At 44.4% G+C, this 9,416-nt stretch overlaps 1 protein-coding gene across 1 annotated transcript in view; it reads left to right on the plus strand.

Annotated features, from left to right (window-relative positions):
* Window positions 1-9,416, plus strand: part of Plg (plasminogen) — a 43,205-nt gene that overhangs the window by 16,629 nt on the left and 17,160 nt on the right. Inside the window, exons 8-10 of the mRNA XM_028772729.1 lie at window positions 1,472-1,634; window positions 2,412-2,554; window positions 4,142-4,301. Of these exons, the coding sequence (XP_028628562.1) occupies window positions 1,472-1,634; window positions 2,412-2,554; window positions 4,142-4,301 (466 nt within the window). The remainder of the gene's footprint in view (window positions 1-1,471; window positions 1,635-2,411; window positions 2,555-4,141; window positions 4,302-9,416) is intronic.

Here is a 9,416-nt window from a genome sequence, read left to right on the forward strand (position 1 = left end):
AAGGAAGGAAGGAAGGAAGGAAGGAAGGAAGGAAGGAAGGAAGGAAGATCAACTGAGCATGGTGGTGTCAGTGGGGAGGTGGAGGCAGGCCAAGGCAGGTGGAAACAAGTGGAATCCTACCTAGGTCTTGCTGCCCAGCCACCCTAGCCTACTTGGTAACCTCCAAGTAAAAGACCCTGTCCCAAAAAGAAAAAGTCAAAACATCTAGGGAATGACAGTTGGGGCTGTCCTCTGGCCACCACATGAACATGTGCACACACATACATACACAACACTGTTTATCCATCCTTCTAGTCATTTCTCAAATCCAAAGTGACTGCAGAACCACATGAGCCAGGAAGAAACAGTCAGAGGCAAAACAGAGCCAATAGGACCACATGGAGTTGGTTGGGTCAGCATCCTTCTTCCCAAGCATGCTCAAATGCACATTTCTGTGCCATAGTTCTGCCATTCCAGTCTTCCCTGAGCTGAAGGAGCCTGACGGCATGGCTGTTCCATGAACTTCATTACTAGACAGAGGGTTTTTTTTGTTTGTTTTTCCTAATTGTTGAGCTGTCAACACAGATGTCAGTGGGCACCCAGCTGTTTCATTTGTCTAACTTGGGGGTGCTCAAGAGAAGTAGAACTCATAAAAGTGACACATGGGAAAAGGTATTTCACACTGCTCCTTCTTTGGTAGTTGGAACAGAGGTCTCAAAGGGTAGACAGGTCATGAGGAAATGCTAGAAAAGACATACAGGGTCAGCCTCTCTCTTTTACTCTGCCATCATTGAAAAGCAGAGATTCCTCAGACGGTCTTCCTTCTTACAACACACACCCTCCTCCCCAACAAAGTCTTAATTTCTAGTTGCACACTTTTTTTCTTAAAGATATGGTTAGTGATGTTTTTTTCTGTATTTTTATTTTATTGTCTATTGAGAGATAGGTGGTTACATATCCAGCTTTAACTGTAGATTACTCTATTTCCCTTCGGGTGTAATTGTTTGCCTTCTGTATTTTGAAGCTCTGTTGGTAGGTGCTTAGGTATCTAAGACATTCACCTTTTCTCATGGGCTCTTTCTCAGTTGTTCTCAGTTTCTCAGTTCTCTTTATGAGAGATGGGTGGTGGTCAGTTGTGCTTACCTAGCAAGTCATGTATTTTTCTCAAAAGGGCCTGGATCAAAGGCATATGTAAGGACTTGAGGTCGGGAAGGACTTACACCGATTCTTACCATGCTTGATGAAGTAACACAAAACATTAGAGACAGAAGCATCTGGCCCTAGGGTCCATCTTTAGAGATGTTTCTGATGAAATGGCTGTGTAGACATGTAGTCTACCAAACTGAAAGTACTAAGCTGTCCCCAAGTGTGAAACCCCAAGATGAGTAAGAGAGGGCATAGCAGAGGAGACCCTGCATGCATCCTTCCAAAACATCTGTGGGTGCATTCTTCATGAAAAGCCATTCACTATTAATTCTTTCCCTTATTCAAGCAACACCCCCGCCCCCACCCGGCCCAACCTACCAATGTCTGAAGGGAAGAGGTGAAAGTTACCGAGGGACTGTGTCTGTCACCGTGTCCGGAAAAACCTGTCAGCGCTGGAGTGAGCAAACCCCTCATAAGCACAACAGGACGCCAGAAAATTTCCCCTGCAAGTATGTCCTTCCTGTCTCCTCCTCATCCCTGTGGCTGTGGGCCACAGAGCCCATTGACTTCACCTTGGTTGTAGTATAAAAAAAAATTCAAGAATGAAGACCGATTAGGTCACATGCAAGGAAAGAGACATTCAGCAGTGTTTTACCTGTTACAACCTTTCTCAAAGTGCGCCCTACCCATACCATCAGGGGTTCACTAGAAATGCAAACTCTGGGGCTGTACTCTCGAGTTAGTAAGTTTGAGACTCAGAGGACAGAGTGGGGAAAATCCCCGTTGCTCCAGCATACAACACAGCGCCCAACCCAGAACTAAAGACGGACTTCATTCCATCAAATGAAGTCAGAAAATATATGTATGTACATATATATGCATATATATAAAATATTTACTTATTTATTTTATGTATATGAGTGCTCTATCTGCATGTACCCCTCATGCCAAAAGAGGGCATCAGATCACATTATAGATGGTTGTGAGCCATCAGGTGGTTGCTGGGAATTGAACTCAGGACCTCTGGAAGAGCAGTCAGTGCTCTTAACCGCAGAGCCATCTCACCAGCCCAAGGAATATATTTTAGCCATTGATTCTTCTTTGCCAGATTACTTGCCATGCCATGTGATGTCTAAGTTCAATTTAAGCTTCCTCCTAGTACCTGTCAATCATTCAGCATGCTTGATTCTAGCATATTAGATATGTACATCACTCCCTCTAACGAGCATGTGCACACCTTGCGTATTGAAAGTCTTTGAAGAGCAAAACTCATACTTCCTTTCTAGAAATCTGGAAGAGAACTACTGCCGGAACCCGGACGGAGAAACCGCTCCCTGGTGCTATACCACCGACAGCCAGCTGAGGTGGGAGTACTGTGAGATTCCGTCCTGCGAGTCCTCAGCATTGGCAGACCAGTCAGATTCCTCAGGTAAGAGTGGGTCTCGAAGCCGGGCGGTGGTGGCGCACGCCTTTAATCCCAGCACTTGGGAGGCAGAGGCAGGTAGATTTCTGAGTTCGAGGCCAGCCTGGTCTACAGAGTGAATTCCAGGACAGCCCGGGCTATAAGAGAAACCCTGTCTCAAAAAACCAAAAAAAAAAAAAAGAGTGGGTCTCGAGAGCTCACTGAGCAGTGGCTCTGTTCAAGTTTGTCTCCAGTGACTTCTTCACCGTGTATCAGGGTGTGGTATATTTGCTTCGCTTAATCTTGCTGTGGGTCAGAGTGAGGCTTATATGATTTCGTTTATAGCATTTCACCTGTTGTTTGCCCCGTGGCTCAGGATACAGCTTTAGTGAGCGATTCTCAAGCTCTTGAAATCTTGACTTTTGTTGTGCTTAGGAAGTTTCTTATAAAGGTCAACTCAAAAAAATCTATTAAGGTTTTGTATTCCTACTGTATTGATTACATGTGGGACATTAACTGCGGATTAGTCTATGCTTCATTTGCTTCTGTTTGCCTTCTGTGTTGTGAAGCTCTGTTGGTAGGCACGTATCCAAGGAAGGCATCTTTATCTTCTTGATAGGATGGCTCCTTTGTCACATCATTGATTCTGAAAGCACTCCTTCTGTCTTGGAACTCTGAAGTCTATCTTTAGAGATGTGAACAGACACTTGGCAGCTCTGCCTACATTAGTGTTTGTGTGATGTATCTCGTTAGCCTTCTGAGACATTTGCATTAATGTAATTGTGTGTGATTGGCTTTAAGTCCATCATTAAGATAGTTGTTCTGTCTGTGGCCTCATTGCCGCCATCCATCCTTCCCTTTTGTGTCATGTGGAACCCAATACCCAAGTACCCAACCAGTTCACTGTTTGCTTGCTGTTGTCTACTGACCAGTCCCTTGCAGGAACTCTTCATCTCTGATGCTGTGTGTTTTGCTCCCTGAATTTCTATTTTGTTTTTATTTTAGAAGTGTCTGCCTCTGCTAAAGTCCTCCCTTTTCTCCATGCATATTATCCATCAGAGGATCCATTCACAATTCACCAAGACTGTTTCACAATCCCAACTGTCTAGTGTCCCACTGTGGCCATCTCTGAGAATCAATGGCCTTTTTCTTGGGTCCTAAAGACAGGACCACCTCTGCCCCATTCCCAGAAGCTCAAGGCTTTGGTATCCTATGATTAAAGAGAGTCTAGGGAAGAGTGCAAGAGTGCCAGGTCTGGCCCTGACCTGCCTGGTGCCCTCATTCTGGAGCGTCCTGGCCTCTTGTTCTCATGGACATCAGGTTGTAATTCATAAAAAAAAGTAACCTGTACACAATGACATTTCCAGTTATTAACACTCTGGCTGCTTTTATTTATCTTCCAAGGTTTTTTTTTTTTCCAATATGTGATACAACACTATAAATGGTGTACTTGTGCATGAACATACACACCCATACATACATACACATGCACACACACCCACAGCCACACTGGGATCTCCCAGACTGCTTTACTGTATGTGTCGTAAATTAGTAGTGCTCAGGTCTGCCTGTTCCAGATCTTATTTGTCTCAATTTCTTCTGCTCTGATTTCAGTTCTACCGGAGCAAACGCCCGTGGTCCAGGAATGCTACCAGGGCAATGGGCAGAGCTATCGGGGCACGTCATCCACTACCATCACAGGGAAGAAGTGCCAGTCCTGGGTGGCTATGATTCCACACAAGCATGAGAAGACTCCGCAGAACTTCCCCAACGCGTATGTCTTTGATTTTAACCATGAGAGGAGCAATAGCTAGCTTAGGTTTCCATGTGCCTCATGCCTCAGGCTAACTCGTCTGGACCAAGCTTCTCTGAGATTGCTTACCACATGGGGCAGAACATGACAGACACTTGGCTTTTGAGAAATGGACCTGAAAGAAGAGAAGCCATTTACTGGCTCCCTTTCCTGAGAAATTTTGTAGAAGCAAGGGGGGGAGGATCTGTGGAGTTTATAAGGTCCCATTGGTGAGATCCCTGTGAGAACAAGTCACCTTAAAGCTTAGAACTAGTACCGTCACTTCTCCGTGCTAAAGATGATGATGGGTCTCAGCCTTGGACTGGGTCACTCCACTGCAAACCACTGGAGTGGAGTTTTGTGTTTGGCTCACAGGCCAATGTTTCCAGTGGCATCTGCATTTCCATTTCTTACAGTAACCTCACCTGGGAAGCCTTACTAACCAGGAGCACAGTGCTCTCAAGGGGTAGGAGTTGCCAAAGAGTAAAGTGTTGAGAGCCATTGCAGTAAGACAATGGAGGGAAGTGAGAGTGTTAATTAAGGAGGAAGGAGGGAAGGTAGAGGGAGGGAAGAAAGGAAGAAAGGAAGGAAGGAAGGAAGGGAGAAAGAGAGGGAAGGAAGGAGGGTGGATAGTCTGGCCTTGTATTTTGACACTAATTCTCCTTTCCTGGGAAGGGCTGCAGAGGAGTGAATCAGTACACAGGTGAATTCTAGTGAACCTTCTGTCCATCTTAATTTGTAAAACAAAGGCTGGAGTCAGTGAATGGGAAGAAGAAGGGGAGGTGGAGAAATAAAGGTTGGTGAGAAGAGAGAAGAGGGCAGAGAGAGAGTGGGGGGAGGATGGGAGGGGAGGGGAGGGGAGGAGGATGACTGGGAAGCAGGAAGTAGAAGGACAAACGCAGGGTCTGGAAAACCCTCAAGTTTTAAGGGTCTCATAGCTGGGGAACAGACTAGTGAAGTGGTGAATCTGCCCGATCTAGGCTTGCGGAATATATTCATAATTATTGAGTTATGTTTTCTTTGACTGGTCCTATTTGGGTTGGAGATTTACTGCAACAGGAAAGGAGAGAAGGAGGGAGGGAAGGAAGGGATTGAGGATATGAGGGAGAGAGGAAAGGAAGAAGGAATAAAGGGAGGGACAGAAGGAGAAAGGGAAGGAGAGGGGGAGGAAAAGAACAAAAGGCAGAAGAAGGGAGGGCCTCACGTTCTGAAATGAAGAGCAGGCATCCTGGTTCACAGGCACATGACCAATGGACACAGACGGTCATAGTGACTGAGCGAATTTACATGTTCAAAGAGCAGTAGCTACAATGAGGTCAACAGACAAGTCACTGTATGTCTGTACTAGCTACATGCAATTGAACCAAAAAATTATAAATATCATCAGCAGTACTATGAAAACCGTAAACTATTTGGTGAGGCCCACAGACAGCAATCAAGTGCCCTGTGTCAGCAGGAAGGGGCACAGACAGAGGAAATGAGGACAGTCCAGAAACATGCCATGCTTTTCCAGTGCAGACAGCAAAGCAGCTCAATGCATAAAGAGCATTTTTTTTCTAGAAAGGTAAAGAAATAGCAGATGCTGTGTATAACACTCCCCAACCCCACCAAGCCAAAGTGTGCATTCCTGACTGATACTTACTTTCTATCTCACACTAGATCTGCCATAGCTGTTAGACCTTACTGTAGAACTATAACTAAAGCTGAAATGTGAAACTTCTGGGAGCGGGGGGTAGAGAAAAGAGGAAAGTATTTCTATAACCTGGGGAAAGGCAAAACTTTTAAGCAAAATATTTTAAAGAATGATAATCTATGTTTTTATAAAATGAAAACTTTACAAATGTCACAGTTGAGAAAACAGTGGAGTCTGGAGACTGGGAGAAAAATTACTCTCAATCCATATGTGCCTCAGACGCCTCAGGTACAGAAATATAAGCATTCCCCACCCCCGACCCACCCATAGTGTAAAACACGGTAATCAATAGGTATTTCTCAGGGAAAGATACACAAATGGCCGATAGCCTGAGAAACACAGAGAAAGTTTAGCATTGTAGACCATCAAAGAACTAAGAATAATAACTACAAGGAGACCCATCAGGCACAGAGTAGACATGGCTACTCACAAAAAGACAGGAGTAAGGGGTGAGTGGGGTACAGAGAAAGATGTGTGAACTGGAAATTTTTGGATTCTTTGGAGACTCAGTTGTGTCATGTGATGTTTTTCTGAAAACTGTCTTATGAGAGGATGTTTTTTGCTGAAGCAGACACGTGAGAGGGAACAACTGATGGCCATATATCATGACACAATTACCTGCATATACATACATATACACATACACACACAAACATATAAATATGTAAATATATATGCATATATATATATATATGCAGGTACACATACACAAAATAATTCATTAATCAAAACATAAACTAACCATCAAAATACCTGAGCTGTCCCATGCGTTTACTACAAGTCCAAGGTATTTAAATGGTAGGTTGGGGGCTGGAGGGATAGCCCAGTGCTTAAGAGCCCTGGTTGCCTTTTCAGTGGTCCTATGTTCAATTCTCAGTAGCCACATGTTGGCTCACACTTGGATGTGACTCCGGTCCCAGGAGAGCCGTCCCTCTTTTGGTCTCTATAGGCACTGCATGCATATAGCACACTGACATTCAAGCAAACACTAATACAAACTAAACAAAAATAAACTTAAAAAAAAAAAGGTAACTGATGTGTGATCAGCACAGACTTGCTTCAGTGTAAACACCGCCACCCCTTTGGAAATCTGTCTATGGCTTCTCATAAGGTTAAGCAGACATGCGTTTACCCTATAAACCTGCAATTCTATTCCTGAATATTTACCTCATGAAATAGAATCGCTATTCCTCGAGGAAATCCTTAAGAATATGCATAGTGGGGCTGATGAGATGGCTCAGTGGGCAAAGGAGCTTGCTACACAAACATGGCAACCCAAGTTAGCTCTCCTGAACTCCTGTCAACCTAGCACTAGTAATGTAGCCATGGCTGGCCTAGACTTGGCCTAGAACTCACAGACACCCATCTGCTTCTGCTTCCTGAGTGCTGAAATTAGGGGAACGAGCCATCACACCTGGGTAAATAGTTTTTTTTTTTAAAGAAAAATATGTATAGATTTGCTTATTCATGAAGACCATCATGAAGAACATTCATTTATTTATGATAGCCCAAGACTCAACAACACTAATGATCATCAATAGAAAAGCACGAGTTAATACTTTGTGATCCAGTCATGCAATGAAAGGAGCTCAGAAATTTTATACTAAGGAAAGAATATATGAAAGTGCGCATTCTGTGGGAATCCTTTTATTGAGAAGAGATACTAAAGTGCTTAGAATGAAATAAACTGTGATGTCGGCCTCTAGGGGGAGGAAGTAGAGACGGGACTTCTGGGTTAATGAAAATGCTGTATGCTACAAGGATGTTTATCAAACACATCAGTCTTTATTCAGGTTTCTCATATGGCAGACTAGTTACTTTGGTACAACTAAGACAGGAAAATTTTATTCTTGGCTCATGGTTTCAGAGAGTTCAGTCTACGATCATGCGACTTCATGTGCCTGTGCAGAATATCACAGTGGCTGGAACATGGTGTGGAGGAAGCTATACACCTAACAGCAGACTGAGTGAGGGACAGGAGGTGGTCACAGATGATAATGTGTAACGGCCGTTTCTTTTGTAACGGCCGTCAGGTTCTGTTACTTTGTAAAGGCCGGCAGGTTCTGCTGCTCCGGTCCGCAGGTCAGGGTCTAGCAAGAGAGAGTGGGGACAGAGGAAGGGCAAAAAAGGGGCGAGAGACGCAAAAGATAGATACAAGACAGAGTCCGGTGGAGTCTCAAGTATCTTCTTTATTCTCCTCTCTTCTTCTATATTCTCCTCACTCCTTCAGTCTCCTGACAGCTCCCACCTTCTACCTTCTACCTCCTACCTTCTACCTCCCACACATAGAAAGGAAATCCTGGGTATTTATACCCTTTACCACGTGACTTGCCCTCGTGGACAAGCTCAACTGAAGCCCCTACGTCACATGCCTTGTAGCCATGGATACCAGGAGCACCTTGGAGCTGGGGGCACTAAACAGTGTAACAAGATGTTTATCAGAGTGTGCTGAGCTATTGCAGGCTGTTGAAAACAAGTCTCTTGTCAGGGTATATGGCTCGAGATGGCTGTAAAGATGATAGCCACTTTCGGCTAAGAGTCAGCTCCCAACAATAATGTACTATGTATACCCTTGTATTAAGGACTGGCCCTAGTGACCTCCTTCTTCTAGCTAGGCTTTGCCTGCTGAAGTTACCAGAACCTCCTCATACAGCACTGGGGACCAAGTGTTTACAACACTAGCCCGTGGGAGACATTTCAGATTCAAACCCACAACACTGGAAGTACAGTGTATCTCAACTAAAAGAAAGCAGGTGTCCACTTGCATATCTAGTGCCTTGGGATCCTGCTGCTTGGCTTCCTGTAGCTGTGGGCACAGGTTTAAGACAAAGTTACTTGTCTTCAGTGTCTCTAGACAGTGCTGGGTTCCAGATCCCACAGAGATATAGGTCATGACTCTGAGTTGACAGCAGGAATGAGCATTCTGGGATCTGGGGACAATGTTCTTAACTGCAGTTGGGGGGACAGGAGAGTTGCATTCTCCAGTGTTCCCCAGTATACTCACTTGATGTGTTTTTTGATCCCCACAACATTTTAGACCCTTTGGAGCCCCCAGAAGACTTTGTCATCTCCCCTTTCTCTTCAGACTTCTTTAACTCATCCTCTACTGTCTGAATCTGGCTTTGGCAGGAGAGGATAGATGTAAGACCGAAGGTTCCTGCCCATGAATGTATCCTATAGAGATGACATCCTGCCTGAGAACTCATTTTCCAGACCAGCTTTTGTGAATCTTTCAAATCCAAATCAACCCTTACCATATTTACAGTGACATGAACTTTGTAATTTTCATTTACTATACATGTTTAGAATTTTCACTATGTTAAGAACAGAACAGACGCTGGGCAGTGGTGGCACACACCTTTGATCCCAGCACTTAGGAGGCAGAGGCAGGTGGATTTCTGAGT

The sequence above is a fragment of the Grammomys surdaster genome, unplaced genomic scaffold, assembly GCF_004785775.1.
Source record: "Grammomys surdaster isolate TR1022 unplaced genomic scaffold, NIH_TR_1.0 218, whole genome shotgun sequence".
NCBI classification, from domain to species: Eukaryota; Metazoa; Chordata; class Mammalia; order Rodentia; family Muridae; genus Grammomys; species Grammomys surdaster.